This window comes from Triticum aestivum, chromosome 2B (assembly GCF_018294505.1).
Source record: "Triticum aestivum cultivar Chinese Spring chromosome 2B, IWGSC CS RefSeq v2.1, whole genome shotgun sequence".
In the NCBI taxonomy this organism is placed as follows: domain Eukaryota; kingdom Viridiplantae; phylum Streptophyta; class Magnoliopsida; order Poales; family Poaceae; genus Triticum; species Triticum aestivum.
The window spans coordinates 718,285,826-718,307,688 of NC_057798.1; the positions used below are offsets into that span (position 1 = coordinate 718,285,826).

The 21,863-nt window shown below is 42.9% G+C and overlaps 2 protein-coding genes and 1 long non-coding RNA gene across 3 annotated transcripts; 1 reads left to right on the plus strand and 2 right to left on the minus strand.

The window, feature by feature from the left end:
- Positions 1–988: 988 nt before the first annotated feature.
- LOC123046928 (kinesin-like protein KIN-14I) lies at positions 989–11,008 on the plus strand. Its single transcript, XM_044470381.1, has 23 exons — positions 989–1,500; positions 2,024–2,096; positions 2,657–2,788; positions 2,963–3,192; positions 3,276–3,603; positions 4,509–4,608; positions 4,701–4,882; positions 4,981–5,096; positions 5,205–5,307; positions 5,638–5,790; positions 5,872–6,018; positions 6,109–6,315; positions 6,635–6,799; positions 6,862–7,005; positions 7,132–7,272; positions 7,377–7,571; positions 7,652–7,778; positions 7,868–8,070; positions 8,167–8,349; positions 8,538–8,633; positions 9,143–9,340; positions 9,896–10,167; positions 10,391–11,008. The coding sequence occupies exons 1-23, from the start codon at positions 1,361–1,363 to the stop codon at positions 10,581–10,583; spliced, it is 3,828 nt and encodes a 1,275-aa protein (XP_044326316.1). The 5' UTR covers positions 989–1,360; the 3' UTR covers positions 10,584–11,008.
- Positions 11,009–14,797: 3,789 nt separating this feature from the next.
- LOC123046930 (uncharacterized) lies at positions 14,798–17,994 on the minus strand. The gene is made up of 5 exons (XM_044470382.1): positions 17,789–17,994; positions 16,994–17,109; positions 15,847–16,698; positions 15,597–15,752; positions 14,798–15,438 (listed from the first exon to the last, which is right to left on the minus strand). The coding sequence occupies exons 1-5, from the start codon at positions 17,853–17,855 to the stop codon at positions 15,034–15,036; spliced, it is 1,596 nt and encodes a 531-aa protein (XP_044326317.1). The 5' UTR covers positions 17,856–17,994; the 3' UTR covers positions 14,798–15,033.
- Positions 17,995–18,381: 387 nt separating this feature from the next.
- LOC123042273 (uncharacterized) lies at positions 18,382–21,452 on the minus strand. Its single transcript, XR_006418743.1, has 3 exons — positions 20,851–21,452; positions 19,667–19,703; positions 18,382–18,738 (listed from the first exon to the last, which is right to left on the minus strand). It is a non-coding gene; the product is annotated as an uncharacterized lncRNA (long non-coding RNA).
- Between the last annotated feature and the right edge of the window lie 411 nt (positions 21,453–21,863).

Below are 21,863 nucleotides of genomic sequence, written 5' to 3' on the forward strand. Positions count from 1 at the left end.
CAGCGAGCCGGCGCCGGCGGAGGCGGGAGGAACTCCGAGTGGAAAGGGATGGCGGGGGCCTTGCTGCTGCTGGCGCCGAAGAAGAGCCCCGTCTCGCTGTGGTGGTGGTGGCTAGGGTTTGCCGGCGGCGGGGGAGTAGAGCGTGCTAGATGTGGACGGGGAAGCGGATGAGGACGGCTCTACCGCACGGTCGGCTTAAAAAAGGACGACCGCCATCGCTGACGCGTGGGTCCGAGGTCATAAATTAAGTTGACCAGGTTGGTCGCGGGCAGTTGGACGACCGCTAGGTGGGGACGCGACGGACATTGAAGATGCGCGTGGCGGCCGCTCCGCGTCCGCGTCGACGCATTTGGGATGCTAATTTGGGCCGCAAATGCGTCGGTACAGACGCGAAGCAGACACAATTTGGGTTTAGGTCGACACGTTGGGCCTCCTTTTTTGTCTGCGTCGACCCAAACGAACAGCGACGGACGAAATGGATCGCCCCAATGGAGTTGCTCTTCCAATGCATGGGTGCTTAGATGAGGTACTAAGTGCATTCTTCCCTCATGGAATTGTTTAATAGTTAAACTCCCTTATATATTGGTTGGTAGTCTTTTTACATAGGTTCGCATGCTTAGCACCGTTTCTTCCTGGTAACTGTAATACTCTCTTCTTTTAATTGTTTTACTACATCATTTTTTTTGCCTACATGGCGTCTTTAGCATCTCTACACCTTAGAGCACTGAAAAGGGCCTTACACCTAGGCATACCATATTCGAATTAGTGTTCAATTATTACTGGAAATTCCCCTCGCCTGGCGGGCGCACGGGACGCAGCGCGAAAATCAAAGCCCGCAGTAATTCCCTCCTCCCCTCCCCTCCTCGCTCGCAGCTGCCCAAAAAGCTCCCTCTCCTCGGCGCTGCGCCTCCGCGTGATTTCTTTAATCCGCCTCCTCCCTCGCCCTTCGCCACTACTACTCCACTCCTCCTCCCCCCGTGACCCCCTCCCCTCTCCTCGCCCCGTCCCCACCCCCGCCTCCCCGCTCGCTTTCGGATCTCGCCCTGCCGGCCGCTGCCGGACGCGCACGCGGCGGCGACCTGGTCCTATCCCTGTCTCTCGCGCGCGCCTGGTTATTATTACCGCCGCCCGACGCAAGCATTGCGGGGGATCTGCCGCTCCACCTCTCCCCCGACCTGCTCACGCGACGCTGCACGCTGCCTCCGCGGAGCTGGAAGCCGGAGCTGCCAGCCGGCGCCACCGCCCGCCATTCCCCGCGCCCCCGGATCTGAGCTCCAGCACGGCGGCGGCGATTGGTGGATGGGAGCTGGGCTCTGACAGAGACGCGGCGCACGTCTCCGCCGCCGCCGGGGAGACGAGGATGGCGTCGGCCGCGCCGCCGCCGCAGCAGCACCTCGGCGGCTCCGCGGCCGCCACGCCGTTGCACGGCTCCGCGGCGCCCGCCGGCGCCAACGGCGCCGACGGGTACGACAGCGACGGCAGCTACAGCTTCGCGCCGCCGTGAGTAGCCCCAGCCTCCTCCGCCGTCTCGCGCATCTTTTTTTTTTCGAATTGAGGAGCTCTTTGCCCGTCTCCTGTACCTAATTCGGTTGTTAGTATTTTGCTTGGTGGAATAATAGTACTACTTTCTGAACCTGTTTCGATTCTGGCATAACTATCCTAGGATGTTGCTGCTTACGCATGCTACGCCTTATGGTGAGTTTGTGCGTCCCAGGATTTGAATTTTCTAAGCTTGTTTCATAACAGAAAAGTTTTCCCAGACTGGTGGAAAGCGGAGAAAGGTTGGGTTCCGACGGGAACTTGTTTATTTATTCAGGGTTAATGTCGCTACAATCGGTTATGTTTGTTGGGCTCGTAATCATGACCCACCGCACCGCAATATAATGGTTATTTCCAATTGGAGACGGTCTCAACATTCCATGTTTTGTCTTTCCTGTCACATTCGGCATGCAAGCTTTTGGTTACCTGATGAGATACAGTCCGATGTCTGATCAATATTTACACCATGAATTGCTTTTTGCAGTACTCCATCGACATTGTCCATGTCCATACCTCCGGAGCTTGCTGGAGCAATCCCGCTAATCGACAGGTTCCAGGTACATGCCTCCTTGATTCTGGCATACCCACTTTACCCAGTGACGTGATATACCTCAGGGCAATTTTGAAAGGGAGGGAGAAATCTTCTGCTAGTGTACGAAATGCTAACTTTAGCATCGATGCACAACCCGTTATCGGTTATTCTATTGATGCGTGGGACGGGGTACCATTTTGTTCTTCTCTATAAATTAGTTTGTGTGGGGTGGGTGTGTGGGTTCTTTACATTAAGGATAAGTTGCATAACTTTCATGCTTGGATTCTCTTCTAAACTACCAGAAAAAAGGAGTTTCTTCTACCTACTTAGTCCCACAGTACTCTCCATTCAAAGGAACAGTAACAGCAACCATTTTATTGGGTTGGGTCTCTCTACATTTCTCTTATTTTCAGTCTCAATGGAAACTTTTGTTAACCATTCTATAGATGCACTGAAACATTTTAGTAGGATCAGGTTTATTAGTATGTCACAGTTATTCAGTATCAGTTAGTAAGCAGTAAGCATGAATGTGGTTCCCATAGTCACATTTTGTCCCATGTTAAATTTAGTGTTGAAATATAACAGGTGGAGGGATTTCTCAAGGCAATGCAAAAACAGATTCAATCATCTGGAAAGCGTGGGTTTTTTATTAAAAAATCAGTGGGTCCGCAAGTTCGTGAGAAGTTCACTTTGGAAGATATGTTGTGTTTCCAAAAGGTAATGTTATTGAAACCCATTCCATGTACGAGATCATGTTGCAGCAATCTGATTCCTGAGCATGTTCTCTTATCGCGTTTTAATATCATATGCAGAACTATAAAATCATCATGAAATTGCTTAGGGTGCCATTTTGTTTTATTAATTTAGCGTTTCTATGCTCTCTTTTTGCAGGATCCTATTCCAACTTCGTTACTGAAAGTACCTAACGACCTTGTAAGCCGCTCAATTAAATTATTCCATGTCATATTAAAGTACATGGGCGTCGATTCACCCGCAATAATAAGTTTGGAAGAAAGAATTGAACTTGTTGCAAAGCTTTACAAGCATACTTTGAAGCGTTCTGAACTTCGAGATGAGCTATTTGCACAGATTTCAAAACAAACACGTAACAATCCTGATAGGTAAGTAATGGGTTTCTCATGTAGAACAAGCACCTGGTGGTTTCAGATTTATTTTACGGATCGTAATTTTATTGTTCTTACAGGAGTTGGTTGATAAGAGCTTGGGAGCTAATGTATTTATGTGCATCTTCCATGCCTCCAAGCAAAGATATCGGGGCATACTTGTCTGAGTATGTTCACTACATTGCTCATGGAGCCACAACGGATTCAGATGTTCGAGTTCTAGCACTGAACACACTAAATGCATTAAAACGCTCGGTTAAGGCAGGCCCACGGGTTGCAATTCCTGCGCGGGAGGAGATAGAAGCTCTTTTAACCAGCCGGAAGCTTACAACAATTGTCTTTTTCTTGGATGAAACATTTGAAGAGATCACCTACGACATGGCAACAACTGTTGCTGATACTGTTGAGGTATCTGCATTTCTCCTAAGCTAATGTGGGTTTGGAACTGATATGTGCCAAATGATTCTTTAGAAGAATGTACCTTGGTCAAATCTAGAAGATTACTTGGTGTTGCATGTGATTCGAGTTGTCTCTTTTGGTATAACGACGATATAAATTAACCAAGTAATGGGTCTGGATTGTCAATACTTTCAAATTTGCCTCTTAGAGTGTGTGCACAGGGTGGTTCATTTAATTGAGTTCCAGACTTCCAGTTTGTTAGTTTTGTGGTCATGACTATTTTCTCTCAAATTATATTCATAAAGTATGGGCCTGGATTGTCAGTACACAAGTATGTACTGAATACAAGTCGTCCATTCATAGATTGAACGTACATTTTGCTGGAACCGCTCAACCATAGTTAAGATAGAACCTGTGCCACAACATCTCTGGCTGGATTCACTTGTATGCAGCTCATTGCTACTAGGTGTATACAGAGCCTGGAAAGTTGCTCTGTTCAGAATTTCAGATAACTCATGACTGAGCCTAACCACCTTATACAATTAAGACGTAGGTGTGGTGTCAGTATGGCTATTGACTGTTTTCATCACCGTTCGGCACTCAAGGAAGTAAGTAGTCACAACTCACAGACACCTTCTTCAGCTCCCATAGTTCCATAAGTTAAATGCGCAGCTACTCAACCCTGCAAAGGTGTTGCACTTTGTGCTCTGTATCATACATATCAGCCATTGTGGCTACTTGCTTATTCCTTAATATTGTTTGACCAAATAGTGGATATTCAACCATACTATCACATCCCAGTATATGTGTTTCTGTTGTACCTTTTCTTATTAAGTTTTGGCTTCAAACTTGTGTGCACAGTGTTTTTTTGTTTACTTGAAGTCGTAAGTAAACAAAATATCCTGTTATGACAGGAACTTGCTGGCATTATCAAACTTTCAGTATATTCCAGTTTCAGTCTTTTTGAATGCCGAAAGATTGTTAATGGATCAAAGTCTTCAGAAGTTGGCAACGGTATTTCTTTCTACTCTCAAGTTGCATCTCCCCCCCCCCCCCCCCCCCCCCCAGTCAAAATTGGAATTTATTTATTTATTTCTGGCATGCAGAAGAATACATTGGGTTAGACGATAACAAGTACATCGGGGACTTGCTATCTGAATTCAAGTCATCTAAGGATCGCAACAAAGGAGAAATTTTGCACTGCAAACTTGTATTTAAGAAACGCCTCTTTCGTGAGTCTGATGAGGCTGTGACTGATCCGATGTTCGTTCAGCTATCATATGTCCAGGTATTGGGTTGCATAGCCAGTTGAAGTGCTTACAGTTTCTAGGCTATGCAGGTAATTTAGTTTCCTACATAGCACTTACTAATATCCTTCTTCTGCAGTTACAACATGATTATATTCTAGGCAACTACCCAGTAGGCAGGGATGATGCTGCACAACTCACTGCCCTGCAAATATTGGTCGAGATTGGATTCATCGACAATCCTGAGTCCTGCGTGTATGTAATTTATAAGGCTCTACGATCTCTTATTTCACTTTTCCATAGTCTTGTCTTGATAATAATTCATTGTATTTCTTTCTGAGATGCCATTTTTCTTTTTGCTAGTGAATGGATATCTCTTCTAGAGAGGTTTCTACCTAGACAAGTTGCAATTACTAGAGCAAAGAGAGACTGGGAGCTCGACATCATCTCACGCTATCAGTTAATGGTATTCATCTAGCTGTGCAACTTTATGCTATTGAGTATCAACTGTAGATGCATCACATCACACAAATTTGTGCACTTTATTTTCAACACATGTTTCTTGTTCATCTCCATGTCCTACACTAATCATAACAGTGAGTGTATTTGTGATGCATTACAGATTGTACTAACTCGTAAGAAAGCGATATTGTTTTAAATTTTAGTTATTTGAGAGTTTCTGAAGGAATTAATTTTGATGCATGCCCTGGTGAAATGAAAAATTCCAAGATCTGAATCTACATTGGCAAGCACATGCAATACCTCAATTACCTAAGTACTTCACTGTTGCATCCAGGAACACTTGTCAAAAGATGATGCAAGGAACCAGTTTCTCAGAATCTTACGAACTCTTCCATACGGCAATTCAGTTTTCTTCAGCGTTCGGAAAATTGATGACCCAATAGGACTTTTACCTGGAAGAATCATTTTGGGAATCAACAAACGAGGGGTAAGATACTTTTTCATATGATGAAAATGGTATATCTCTTCTCCTAATTGAAGCTAATATTGTAATTCTGCTTTAACGCAGGTCCATTTTTTTCGTCCGGTTCCTAAGGAATACCTACATTCTGCAGAGCTGAGAGACATAATGCAGTTTGGGAGCAGCAATACTGCTGTTTTCTTTAAGATGCGAGTTGCTGGTGTCCTACATATCTTTCAGTTTGAAACTAAGCAGGTATTTTGAACCCTCACAGGAGATAGTACATCAGCATAATCTCATAAAGCTGTCAACTGGGTCAAAATAACCAAGTATTTATATTTCTAGGGTGAAGAAATATGTGTAGCACTTCAAACACATATAAATGATGTGATGCTCCGCAGATATTCAAAAGCACGGTCTGGCTCTGCTACTAGCACGGTTTCTCAGAATGATGTTTCTCAAGCAGATAAGCTACCAAATGCTGAAATGCACGACAAACGTGTCCAAGAACTGTCAAAAGTAGTTGATGAGTCTCAGAAGAAAGCAGACGAGGTGAGTTTACACTGCTACATTGAAATCTAGATCATTTCATTGCAATTGGATTGAAAAATGTAACAAACCGCTAGTAGGTCAAAAGGATGATAACTAATAAAATTTGGATTTTTGGGCTAGCTATGCACCAGTTTGTAATGTGCCCAAGTGTATCTGCAATTTTCAGTTTACATGACTTCTTTCATGAAGAAAGACTAAAATTCCAGTTAGCTGATGTTTTTGGAATATATAACTTTTGTCTTGCAACATATTGGAGAAAATGGCATTATCTTTTACATAACTGGCCATCTAAGTACATAATGGCCCTTTTTATTGTTAGTTGCGGGATGAGTTACAGAGGAAGACACAACAAGAAAGAGAGATGCAAGAAGAATTGGAAGGGCTAAGAGATACCTTACAATCTGAACGACATATCATTAAAGAAGTAACAAGCGAGCGGGACAGGCTAAAATCCCTATGTGATGAAAAGGAATCTTCTTTGCAGGTATGGTGATACGCGATTTGTTAGCTAAATTGTTTGGATCATCTAACTTGCAATTTTATTAGGTTGCATTGGTGGAGAAAAATAGACTGGAGACCAAATTAACAAATGGTCAGGGCCAAGAGAACAATACTAAAGTAAACTTATCTGGAAGTCATTGTGAAAGAGATACTTTGACTACTGTAGGCAGCGTCAACAGTGGCATTGAGGTATTTTACAACAATCATGTACATTAGGGTTGAGTTTTGCATGATACGGTCTGCTTCTAACTTCTGTGGCCAAACTTATGGTTGCAAATATTTCATAGTTCATTTGTTTATCTTGTGTTTGGAAAGATGTTGACGAAGCTCGAGGAGGAGTTGAAATCATGTCAAAAAGAGCTTGCTGCATCAAAAGAAGTATCAAAGAAGTTAATAATGGAAAGGAATATGCTCGAACAGAGGATTCAAAGGCTCGAGAGAGCAAAAAGTGAAGAGGTTTTTTGTTTAATCATCAAACATTTCCTCTTCCATTTGCTGGTCTTGCAGCGAATACTTTATTCACTTCATATTCTGAAAATATTATTACTTTAACTATGCAGAAAAGTACAATGCAAAGAGTTTATGAGGATGAATGTCGTAAGTTAAAAGCTCATACAGCTACACTGGAGCAAAAATTGGAAAGTACAACACAGTCATTAAATGTTGCTGAATCAACTCTTGCCTTGAGAAATACTGAGGTGGATACATTGCAAAATACTCTCAAAGAGCTTGATGAGTTAAGAGAGTTTAAAGCGGTATGTGCAACACATAATATCCACATTCAGTCTCTTAGGTTCTGTAGAAATTCACATACTTCCATTGTGCATCTCTTCAGGATGTGGACAGAAAGAACCAACAGACCGCTGAGATTCTTAAAAGACAAGGAGCACAGTTGGTTGAGCTTGAAAGTCTTTATAAGCAAGAACAGGTTTTGCGAAAACGTTACTATAACACAATTGAAGGTATGGTAGAATAAAAGTATTCACACAACTGTAGTTATTTGATATTTTGCCAATAACTTGATTATAAATTGAGCTGCAACTCTTCACAGATATGAAAGGAAAAATAAGAGTTTTTTGCCGCTTGCGTCCTCTAAATGACAAGGAGCTTTCTTTAAAGGATAAGAATATTGTATGCAGTCCTGATGAATTTACAATTGCACATCCATGGAAAGATGACAAGTCAAAGCAACATATATATGATCGTGTTTTTGATGCATATACGACTCAAGAAGATGTATTCGAGGACACTAAGGTAAAATATATCTAAATTTAGGTTTTCTGTTTGTTGTAATCTAAATTGTGTATCTGAGATTATTCACCTCTGTTTTTTTTGCTGAACATGGTGCAGTATCTAGTACAATCAGCTGTTGATGGATATAATGTTTGTATATTTGCTTATGGTCAAACTGGTTCCGGGAAGACTTTTACAATATATGGTTCGGACAACAATCCTGGTCTTACTCCAAGGGCCACGTCAGAACTTTTTAGGGTGATAAAGCGTGATGGCAATAAGTATTCATTTTCCTTGAAGGTAAGGAATATTTTCGTGTGCATTTTATATGGTTCCATATGGCCTGGAACATCTCTTCTTTCTGGACTATTCGACAAATATAATTTTCAATGTTGATGAAATGATTTGCACTGTTGGCACTCCAATGTTGATCATTACACATTGTTTAGTTATCCTTTGTTGACTAATCATTATCATATAACGTCCAGGCATATATGGTGGAACTTTATCAAGATAATCTTGTGGACCTGTTGTTGCCCAAAAATGCTATGCGACAAAAATTAGAAATAAAAAAGGACTCCAAGGTATACAAGCCCTTTCCTTCTTTGCATTTACTTCCCATTTTTCATACAACTCGCCAGAGTTAATGGTCATACTATAATCCTTCTTTATTTGCACATTTTACTTTTTCTTGTAGCTCTTCAGTAAGACAAGTTACAAGTTTCCCTGTTTGATTTTTCTTGTGTGCTTTTGACTTTTGAGCAGCACCTCTTGGAGGTATTACTACGGAGTATTTTTTGCTATCTTGGTTTACTTTTGTACTAGATCAAGAGCAGACAATTTTATCATTTTTTAGATAATAGACCACTCCTTGGTAATGATGACTATTTTCATATGCCTCCATAATAAAGCTGCACCATTCTAAATAACTATGATTCGAGAGTAATAGACTCATCATCTCCACCTGCACAATTATTTTGGGAAGTGTAGAGTGTGGAGTCACTTCCCTTTGTTAACATGTGAAGCATTTCTTCCATGAACGGTAGATGTTTATATTTCTGCGCACCTAGTTAACTTGTGCTTTTCTTTCTAGGGTGTTGTTACTGTTGAAAATGTTACAATTGTAAGCATTTCAAGTTTTGAAGAATTGAAAACTATAATCACAAGAGGTTCTGAGAGAAGACACACCGCTGGAACAAATATGAATGATGAGAGCTCAAGATCTCATCTAATCCTTTCAATAATTATTGAAAGCACCAATCTCCAAACTCAATCTTATGCAAGAGGAAAGGTATGACAGGATGAACTTGAAAAGTTCACATAATTTTTGTTGAGTCCTAGCTCTTTTTTTGATCCGTTATTCTTACGAGAGATTTGCATGTTCTGACAGTCTACCTTCAATTGTGAACACTTCTTACATTTATAGAACTATGTATGCGTGCTGTAAAAAATAGTCAGATCTTTCACTTGATTCAGATTGGCAAACACTTGGGAATAAAACTAGAAAACTACTCTTATGTAGACATATTTTAACTACCATAATTGCTAAGGCTCAATTTGCTTAGCTTATAGTCCTCGTGATTATGACATTTGTTTCCCCAAAAGAACACAAAAGAACAAACTTCTGCTCTCCTATATGTTTTGTCTTTGCACTCACCATTTCTAGTCAAATGGAATTCGTTTTTTTTTTCAGAAAATGTCGTCTCGTTAGGCTTGCCTAATTAGTCTAGCTCATAATCAAATTATTGTTTCATTTGAAATAATTAATTTACTAGAAAGTTAGTTCTGCAATATGCATTAATTTATTTTTTCTTAGTAAATTGCTGATATTGGCATTCCTTAACAGCTAAGTTTTGTGGATCTTGCTGGTTCCGAGAGGGTGAAAAAGTCCGGTTCAGCAGGAAAACAATTAAAAGAAGCACAGAGCATCAATAAATCCCTTTCTGCATTGGCTGATGTTATTGGTGCTTTATCTTCTGATGGACAACATATACCATATCGGAACCACAAGTTGACGATGCTTATGAGTGATTCACTTGGAGGCAACGCAAAAACCTTAATGTTTGTGAATGTTTCACCAGCGGAATCAAACTTGGAGGAGACTTACAACTCACTCATGTACGGATTCCCATTACTTATTTACTCTTTGCATTTCTTTTTCATTGCCGTCGTTGACTGTATCCCTCAGATTGTTCTGCAGATAGGAAAACTAACTGAATTTTCTTGCATTGCATGCTTGATATCCTGCATCATGTGCATAGCTTCTGTGATATTTTTTTTTGTTCCATTGTTTTGAATTTGCAGTGCAGCTGTTCACTGACATTGTTTTTGACTGCTGAAGGTATGCTTCACGAGTACGTTGCATTGTTAACGACACGAGCAAGCACGTTTCCCCCAAAGAAATCATGCGGTTGAAGAAGTTGATTTCTTATTGGAAGGAGCAAGCAGGCAAGCGGAGCGAGGGCGATGAACTGGAGGAGATACAGGAAGAGAGGACATCAAAAGATAAAGCCGACACCCGGTTGACCGCCTGAGGGTGACATATCACTGCTGATGCCCTCCCTGAATGCACCTGGTTTGCGTTCTCGCACCCAGCCGCAGAGGTGACCCAGTGCTGTCGATCATTCACAACACCGATGCAGTGGATGGAATGTTTCGATATCATCTGAAAATGTTGCACACCAATTGTATAGTTAGCGATTATATATTATGGCGGCGGCGCCTGTTTGTACAAAGAGCCTGTAGTACACTTTCATAGGAGAAGGGATGAAGAGTTTTTAGGAGAGAAAATCCCACTTTCTTTTGTCGTCTTAGCGGTGATTGTCGCGTCCTCTAGTTCTATGTAGACATGTCAGCGTTGGGTACGGTTACCAGTGTTATCATCGATGATGAATTGGCTGCAACGTGTTTATTACTACGGATATAAGCAATTCACGAATGCCTGGAGTATGCTGAAAAATACTAGTCTTGCAGAATTCGGATATATCTTTGATAGTGTGATAAGTATCCTAACAATCAGACACCTGGGACAACACATCTCTGCACTCGCTGGTTGATTTGGCCACATTTTGCATCTTCCTTTTACCATATCATGCTCAGATAACATTCGCATATCCCTGCAAAAAAACATTACACTTTGCATAAAGATATTTTAGCATCCAAAAACTAAACTATTAACTAGGCTCAAATAACATAATTTGACCGTATTGAAAAGATACAATAATGTGCGCTTTTCCAAAACATAAGGTTTCAGTTGAATTATAAATTCAATCAAGCGAACATAAATAAATAAGGAAGACATTATTATATCTATAGATCTAAGATATAGCAATGTGGTGGGCACTCCTTGAAATTTTGAAAAAGTAAATCAAGCAATGGGGATCGCCAGGGGGTCATGGTCCAGCCATGTAGAACATGTACAAGGTGATAATGCAGTCTTAGCTTAGATCTGCAACGTAATCTAGAGATGATAATAAAAATGATGTACAAAGGATTATCTCTTAGTCTATTTTTTTTATAATCAGATGTCTCTAAATATCTGATGAGAGATATTGTGCTAAGAAATCATCTCTTATAATTAAGAAAAGGCAAGCCTTTTCTTCTCACTCCACTCTCCTTCACCTCTGTATTTATCCTATGTGGCACTTCTAAGATAGAAGCATTGTACACACCCTCATTTGTTCTCGAACTTGCAACACCAGATGGTCTTTATAGGGGCGAAGCCTCATCCCCAAGCTTAACATGATGAACACCAAGAGTCTCCTTGCCTTGCTCGCGACCGACCCGTTCGGCTTCTGCCAGGTTGGGATTCTAGAATTGGTTGGGTCAATAGCACGACCAGACGACTATTGATCTAACGTGGTCAGCCCCCGAGATCCCTATCATCCAAGACCTTTCGTCGAACTGCTGGTAGCGATGCCTTGCTGTCCGATGTTGAAGATGGAGACATAGATCTGATCTGGTGGCATTTTACCCACATGGTTGGAACCAGCTACCGAGGAGGCTTTCGTCGAGACATAGGAGTAGTCATGGAAACTTCACCTCATGCCATGTGGGTATCAAGAATACAAGGCGATAAAGTTTACCTTGGTTTGCCCCCTAGTCCTGGGTAAAAACCTTACTCCCGCCTTGGAATCTATTATACTAAGCGAGGAATCTAGGGGGTTATGGGCCATGCAGGAGAGCAACATCTCTAGCGGATCCCCTAAAAGTTATATTTGAGCAAAATATGTTTGTTCAGGGTGGTCTGACCAGAAGCCATGCTGCCTCACGCTTGCTCAGAACCTCCCTACCCACCCCGATATCGCCGTCCATGTCCTCGTCGCTGACCGCCCCCTTCCCTGATGACCGACTGAATGGAAAGGCCATCCCCCGCCGCACCCATGGACACCATTACCGACACCAGAGACTCACCGACAACCACGAATTTGGCGGCGGTACCACAGGAACAGTAGCGGCAAGGAAGGAACATCTTCGGTAGCACATCGTCACTGGTGTTTGTCGGCAGTCGCTCTGCCGCAACGACCGTATCACCCTTGCCCAAGCCGAACGAAAAAGGGCCCGTCAGCCATCGATGGTGGACTAACTTGCTTATTCGGTGTTGACCGATAACACCACAGCGACGACAAAGATAAAGAAGACCATAGTGGCCTCGACGCTTCCTCCTCGACCCGTCGCAGTGTCAGCGAGTACTATGCGGCCTCCTACAGCCGCACTACCATCCCCTCCACCTCCGGCGGTCGAGGACAAGGTGGAGTCAGCTGATACCACGAGTGGCGACGACATGCTCGAGGAAATGCCCGCAAGGTAAAAAAATCTTCACAAACGGATGCATGATTTGTTTAATTTTGGACGAGGTGGATGTGGCCGATTTGTTTGCAATTGCTTCGCAAAGTGATGCATGATTAAATACTGATTGCTAGGTTTTCCTTTACGTTTGTAGTGAGCAATTGAATGATGATGCCACCCCTTTCATGGATGAATTGAATGCAAGATACACACTTGGGCTCAATGACATTGTGATGTCAATGCCATATACATATACCCAAACGAGAGAACCGAGGGGGTGGACGGACATGCTTATTCGGTGGTTTTTGGCACAAATTATGGTTATGTTAGATGGATTCGATGAACTATATTTATGCTCGTAGTTGAACTATAATGTTATGCATTCAAATTGTTTGTGTTTGTGTGAAATGTGATCGATTGGTTACAATTGTTTGAGTGATCGTTTTGAAGATTTGATAAAATTAAATTTTTAGGACAGGGGATTGGCTAGATGAGCAACAATGATTTCCTAATTTGTTCGTGGTCTTGCTGCCGGTGGGACGGATTTCATCCGTATCCCATCGACTCGCCCACGCCATCGCAGTGCTTCAAGGTCTTCCAGTTCCAGGCAGCTGACCTGAGCAGTGGCGGATCTAGGGTTGGGGTGATGGGAGCCATGGCCCCCACAAACAATTTGTAGAACTTTTTTTACTAGTGCATTCATATGTATATTCATCATTTTATTAACTATTTTTAATGTGTTTCGACAAAAAATGCTATTCTTTGTAATGTTGCCCCACGTTGGTCAAGTTCTAGATCCGCCACTGCTGAGCAGCAGCCGCGGATGGTGGAGCGAGGTCGGTACATTGAAGGGGCATGCTCTGTTTGTCAGCCAAGGCTGATCTCTTGGTGGTCAATCTGTCGGCGGCGGAGCTCAGGAATATTGCATCTACTTCATGAGCGAGCGGAGTGTGATCCATAATATTGAGGAGGACTTCCTCAATTCCTGTGTGTACAAAATTAGAGATCAGACGGTGGCGCGGCTGGCGTTGGAGACCCCTGCACCGTCAGGTCTTAGTTGAGGGCTTTGGTTTCCGACTAGGCTTTTTCCAGCTGAGGCTTGAGTTAAGTGGTGTTTGGATGAGAGAATTTGGATTTTAATCTTTATAATTTAGTTAACATTTGGCATAACTTCATCGTAAGCATGTATTATTGACGCCTCTACTGGCCAAAGTATGAGCGCAATATATAGGGTAGCAGAGAAAGAGTACAGAGTTCCTCATGTATTGCCAAAGCTCATGAAGGTGCTCTCATCTTAATACTATTCCCTTCGTCTCAAAATTCTTGTCTTAGATTTGTCTAAATACGGATGTACCTAGTTACATTTTAGTGTTAGATACATCTGTATCTAGACAAATCTAAGACAAGAATATTAGGACGGAGGGAGTACTATAAGAAAGAAGACAGATTTTACATCCAGAGTAATGCCATTGGATACTAAGTATATACCATCTTGCAAATTTTTTTAAAATGGAAAGCTCATAAAATGTACTGTAGAAAATTTTCTTTGCTGAAGCACGAGAATATCCACATATGATGAACAGAGAAGAAGTTAGAAAGCCTGCACATATGGCCTACACAACACTAGCTCGTGGTAATGTCACTTATTGTCGTCGCTATGCTTGAGAACAAAATTGGGAGCACAAAACATTTCCTTCTGGAAGTGGAAGCTCTTATTGATTCTTTGTCATGTATCTCGATGATATAACCGCATAAGGGTTCAGCTTTGGGTTACTGAAAAACCAAGGGAAAAACAATCCATAGAATGAGCATGCAAGAAAAAAAAAATGCTAAGATGGAATATGCAAGTATGCTATGCCTATTCCTTTAGTAGGTTAAAGATAGTCAATTGGCATCTCCCCCCTCCTCTATGCAATGCATGTTGACACAAATCAAGGTTATGGCACGACATTATGACGTCTGAAGCTAAAGGCCATGAGATAACATAACTGTTAAAGGTTACACGGGGTGGGGGCATGCTGCGGACATCAGACCCTGCAAATCTTTCAAAACCACGGCACATAACCCAGGCTATGCGCATTGGTTTTGAAACTTTGGAGGGTCACACGTGTATGCATACAATTCATAGTTGAGGGTCAAATGAGCCAAGCTACAAACTCGAGAGTTAAGTGAACTAACTTTTATTCAACACATCATCTACCGGGTTGCCAGTATGGCATTGCCTAAAGGGCTAAGGACCTCAAATTCAACAGCCGATGGAACTCTCCCTGCGATGTATCTACCTGCAGCCTCAACAGCTCTGTTAGACTCTTTGAGGGATCTCTTGCTTATCCAACAGCATTTACTCCTGTATTTTGCGGCAGTGCATATGCTAGTATCGCCAAGCTTCCTACCGCAGCCACGCGGTGTCGTATCCAGCGTGAGGCGCTCGAGTGAAGGAGCGCTCTCAAGGATGCTGATCACAAGCTTAATCAGGCTCTTGGCTGAACAGAAGCCCGTGATCGTCACCCGTTTGAGGCGGTCATGCTGGCATGCTGATTTCCCCTTTAGGTATACATCGTCCCCAGCATCACAATGATCTACTATGGCGTTTCGTCCTACCTGCAAATGGTGATGTAGCATCAACATTAATATCATTGTTCTACATCATCATCAATATCATTGTTCTTTGATAACCAATAGTTAAAAGATGAAAGATATGCTCCCAGGTTTTCCATGGATAGTATATATAGCTCAAGAAGACATGAATAGTGACTTACACGCAAGATCAAAGATTCCAAGGCAGGAGAAGCATCAAGAAAAGAAACCAGAGAGAAGATATCATAGACAGGGGAGCAGGCTCCTGAGCCGTGAAGTTCAAACTCCAAAGTCTTGAGGTGGTGGAGCTTTTCAGGAAGCATTGGAGTGTTGACATTCTGAAGAACAAAGTCTGTTACTCAATATAACCACTACACGCTAGTCTACTGATACCTCTAAATATAATTTTCTCAAAATGTACCCAAAACATACCTCACCGCAGAACACCAGGGTAAGCCTCTCAACATTGCTGGCGATAGATGGAAGCTTTGCACGACCGTAAGAGAGAATTCCGGACGGATATAAAGATGAAAAATATACTTCCGTAAGCTGGGAAGAATCTTCAATATAGATCTCTGGCGGGAACCCATAATGGTGAAAAGCGGAGAGATTTGGGGCACTGATCTCTATCACCTGAATCTTTCGACACCTTCCAACCTTGAGGAGCTTGAGCTTCTGCAGTGTACAAGGTATCTTCAAGCAAATTATCTCATTGCACGAAAAGATCTCCAACCATTCCAAGCTGAAAGATTTTGGGAGCAACTGTCGTAGTCCCTCCTCAGTAATGCGAACACCGCACAGAACTAAACTTTTCAATCTTCTAAAGCAGCCAAGTGTTTCTATGGGATGAAAAGTGCAGTTGGAGATATAGAGGGACTCGATCCAACTCGTAACCGCCTCATCAAATAAAACCGAACATGGGAAGCAGTACTTTTCCTTCATGCAAGGAGACAGCGACAAGCAAAGTTCTTTGATCCCAGATTTGACAGCAATTCTGAGCCACCGGCCTAGGTCGGAGGCACTCACACTGCTACAATGCCAAAGATTAAGTTTTAGTGTCTTCACCTTCATCCCATTGTCAGAATAGTTACTAAGAATTTTGTCAACTTTGTTGATGAAATACATTTCACTTCCCTCAAATTTATCACCAGGCAACCATAGTGTTTGTATGTTGAGTGTGAGGTTCGAGTAGCATCTCCATGAACCCAGAAATCGTCTAGACACACAGGCAGCACGACCAGCGTCTAATACAGGCATGAGGGAATGTATATGATGTAGCATGTCCTGCAGTAGCATTGTTGACAAGTTTAGTAGTTAGGATATAGCTAGCACTAACACTGACTTCACTTGGAATTAACAACAAAACTATATATAGTGTTAATTGAAGCATGTGTGTTGCATCAAAACCTGCATGGAAGATAAAATAGCACATAAGTTCATTTAATTGTTGTTAGCGAATTTACCATGCACAAGATTGTTGATCAATAATAAGTGGTGTACATCTGAGTGCTGCGCCCAAACCCCAAATGCATGCAGCACCAGAAGTAAAAATAACCATGGAGTTATTTGCAACCCATACCTCAGGAAGTTTGTCAAGCTCAAAGTCTTGTTTCGTTTTTGCGGCATCTTGACAAAAGTCACCTTCTCCGCAGGGTTGAGCCTTTGTTTCAGCTGATGAAGCTCTCCGCCCCCTCTCTGCAGAGCACTTGGGCACATTAATATCAAATTTTGCAGATCCATCATGCCATTAAAGTTTTGCATGTGAACGCGAGGAAATCTCGGGACATAATAATTGCTCAAAAGAAGAGATAAAACACAAAGCATGATTACAAAAGATAATCTGCAATCTGTTGAAATTGTTTTTTTTATCTCTTAAAGCACCAACTCAGATGTACTTGCAGTGTTTTTCCAAATTTTTAAGCTGAATCTATCTCAGTTCCTTGCATAATCTAAATCGATCGGATAGCCCACTATCCAAGGAGAAGAGCAACTTTTTTTCCCCACAGCCAGTAATATTCTGCAGTTCATCGATGCCCTCGGGTGTGGCGGCACACAATCGCATCTATGTAGAACTGCCGGAAGGGATTGGCCCAAGTCGCTGCACACCGAAGCAACTCCCGAGTAGCCGGATTTAGGACGGCTGAAACTGGTAGGGGTGGAGGGATGCTCAGGTGCTAAGGAAGCGTCTGGTAGAGTAGAGCTGAAGCCCGGCAACGCGAACACAATTTGGTGGAGCTCAGCGGAGGGGCAGTTCACTGCCGCGGCCGAGCGCCGGAGGCGGGGAAGAAACCTAGATTTGGTAGACAAAGCATCGCTCGACGGCGCGTGGGCGGAAATAAAACAGAGGAACTGGGTTGCGGAGAGGGATACGTACTTGCAGGAGGAGGAGCGTCGAGTTCCGGCAGGGGCTGCTGTGTCGTGCTCGTGCGCTGGAGCTCCATGGGCTCGCTCCGGTGAGGCCCTCGGTGCCGACGACGTAGGAGAGGGGTCTCGCCGTGCCAGGCGGCGAGTTAAGCGGGAGCAGGGGAATCCGCCGTTGTCGTCCGCGTCGAACTTTTGGCCTTCTATAAATTTATTTTATCTAATCTCCACTTCTCCACTACTATTAAACAATCAAACAAGAACTTTTTCTTATGTACACCCCAACAAACGTACGCAGATACATCACCACCACAGGATGAAGCCCACACGACCCAATCTAACAGCCATCATTAATTTATTCGAGATCTAGTGTGCGCTTAGCAGTTTACATGGACTGACCGTACTCCACCAGATGAAAATATGAAACTCTCCATCCCACCTCCGCAGCCCCTCAAATCACGCTAATCTAACCATCTCCACTACTATTAAACAATCAAACAAGAACTTTCTTATGTACACCCCAACAAATGTACGTAGATACATCACCACCACAGGATGAAGCCCACACGACCCAATCTAACAGCCATCATTAATTTATTCGAGATCTGGTGTGCGCTTAGCAATTTACATGGACTGACCGTACTCCACCAGATGAAAATATGAAACTCTCCATCCCACCTCCGCAGCCCCTCAAATCACGCTAATCTAACCATCTAATAAATTTGAAAAAAAGCAATCTAAACCTAATCGTCTCCCTCGCCCCTCTCCTGCCTTTCCTCGCCACCGCCCCAAAGGAAGCTCAGCAGCCCCGTCGGCTCCCGGCACGGCGGCCTCGATCCCTGCATCGCATCGTCGCCTTCCTGGACGGTTCCCTCGCGGCCATGGACCGCGTTGACACCTCCCTGCCGGCTCCCTTGCCACCCTGCACCGCACCGTCGAGTGGGTGGCCGCTCCTCCTTTCACCTACAATCAAATATTCACAGATTTGTCAGGCTACAACAAGATTATTATGCAACAATTTGCCTGAGTCTTGAAGCAGCAGTCAACCCATCAAATCGGCTAGGTATGATTTCCACGGCCAATGGAAACCCACCTGGTCGCTCAATTAGATCTGCCTGAGTCGCGGGCGCCCTGCGCGATGACGACAACTTTGTGTTGTTCCGTGCTGACGACACAGTCGTATGGTGGACGTTCGAGTCCCCGACGGATACATGGTCACCGGGAAAGACTTCGTGCCTACGGCGTAGCTCTTCTCCGGCGTTTCCGATACCAACAAGGCCGACGGGAAGTACCGGCTCGCCAACCAGCAACAACAGGACGGCAAGACCTGGTGGCGCAAGGGCGGAACGTGTTCCCGCTGGTCCTGTTCAAGGGTGTTGAGCATATCGGCGTCATCGGATATTGTCTCCAGGTTCAGTCCCAGCTTCGCTTTGCTCCCTCACTGCAGAATTTCTCTCCTATATCTGTCTGAGATTTACCATGCCTGTCTACTCTACTTCTATTCTACTGAATACTATTCTTGGATAAACACATTAATCAGTGTGGTTAGATGGAGTGACCGATTTCACAAAAAATTGTCATGTTCTGCTACTTGGATTCACAGTCTACAGGTGTGCTGGCTCTAACAGAGTTTTCTCATGGTGTTTTTGAACAGTCCCGAGAGACTCTTCGGCTAACCCTACTGTGTGGAGCGGTGATTGAACTGGGACCAGAACCTGAGGAAACAAATATTGTAGTATGTTAATGATTATATATGCACAATATCGTACCGGTGTTCCTGCCATTGAATACTTCTTGTGTACTATGTTTGAGAATTTTTTCTATTAGCACCAAGGAAAAAAGTGGCACTATGGGTTGCTACTTACATAACAGAGGGGAACGTGCAACCAACCTGTGAGGCCACTTAATGTGTCACAGAAGAATCAAACCTGGAAAGCACAATGATGACAGAGAAGGAATCACCGGAAGCACTAAAATACAATGAAAAAGACTAATGCGATAAGCAGTTTCACGGCTGGAAGCATATAATCTGAACTGTTTTTCAGCTCAAAGCATTGGAAGCATCAAATATTGTACTTATTTTTCTCCTACAACCATCCTGTTTATGGCTCATAACTAAATCTTTCAAGTACAACAACCGTGATTGGGAACAGTAAGATCCTGATTGTGACAGTTGCATATGGCATCCTCTCGGCGTAACGACTTAAGGACTCCATTTCAGGACCTAACCAACATCAGCAATTCAGGTATCTGAACTGTTTTTCAGCTCAAAGCATTGAAAACACCAAATCATTGTACACATTTTCTCCTGCAACCATCCTGTTTATGGCTCAAGTAAATCTTTCATGTACAACAACCATGATTGGGAACACTAAGATCCTGATTGAGACAGTTGCATATAGCATCCTCTCAGCCTAACGAATTTGGAACTCCATTTGTGTGTAAAAAATGTTACTATACTGACATTGGTGGTATAGGCATAAATGCTGATGTGATGACGTCTGATCAGGCTCCATACATGATCCAAATTCCTTGAATGCAAACCGGACATTTTGTAACAAGGAAAATGTAAATAATTACGATCAGCGTGACGACTTAGGGACCCCACTTGAGGACCTATTCAACATCACCAACTCAGGTAAGTAACTTAAATATATCACCAACTCGAGCCTAGGTAAAGATTTCGTGCACGCAGGCCAAATGGCAGGTCCTAAAGAGTTGAAGAGACAAAGGGAAAGGGAGAGGTATACACTAAACAGGGCTCATAAGAAAGCTACATCTACTATTCTTAATGCAGAACACATCCCATCTAGGACACCCGCGGCAATATCACCTGGTTTGTCCATTATATTCTGTTCTTTACATATGATCGAGCAATCAGAAGTATAATTAAATATATGATCAGGTGATTTCTTCTGCCGGATTTTCACACCGCCGAGAGGCCACTGCGCAATCTGCTGTCACCCAACTACGATACACACCAGGTGTTGAAGGTGATGTTCGTTCTAACCTTAGAATATCTTCATTTGTGTGTGAATAAATGTCGATGTACAAACATTGGTGATGTAGGCATACCTGTTGATGTGATGACAGCAGATCAGACTCCATTTTGTAAAAAGAAAAGATGTGCATAATGAAGCCTCTGGTAGCAGATTCTTTGCAATGTTTTGGGTTGCAATCGCTACTTGAATCCTTAAACTGCATCTTGGGTAACAGAGCATGCCAGGTTGAACAACTAAGCACCACAAATAAAGACAGGGAAGCCAGTAAAAGAGTAAATAAAACATTAGAAGAAATTATGCAAATTTTGATATCACAATAACCACAGGAGCGTCCTTTCCATGTAAAGACCAAGTATTCTTTTTTCCTTTTTGTTCTGACACAAGGATAAGCCACGAGATGTATAAAAAAGAAAACATCCTATTCTTTCTGAGCACCCCAAGTACAAAACTATGTGCCTCATCAGGAGAGCTGAAATTCATGAGAAAATATCTCGATTTTCTAAGATAATCATCTCATGAGAGTTGAGGTAGTTACCAAAAATCTTCATTGTACAACCGTACAGCTTGATCTCCAAAAGTTCAAAGCATGGTTGGCAACGCCGGTAATTTTGGTTGATGAGTACTATCATTAGCCCCTGCATTCCTCAAGCTTCTGCTGCAGCCTGACGTTGTGCTTTAACTACAGAGTAATGGCAAGATATGTTAAAACACAACAAATGATAGGTACACACTTAAAATAAATTTAAGTGTGCATTCCTGATGTGCGTTACCAGAAACCTAAATGGTAAAAACTCTCAAAATATCAACCAGATCCTGAATCTCACAATTTATTAAAATAAGACTAGAATTTCATTCCGCCCTCAACGTTTTTGAAAGATCCGCCCTCTCGCGAGCTGTTAGATCTAGCATAACCTCGCCAAGCGTCCTTCTCTCCTTTGTCAATTTTGCAACATAGGGTTCCGTTGTATAAACCACTTTTGCAAAATATTTGTAACAGGGATTGTGATGCAGATTTTTTTGGTAACGGGGGTTATGTTGTAGAAATTTTCCGCCTACATCGTCACACTGTCGTGTTGCCACTGCAAC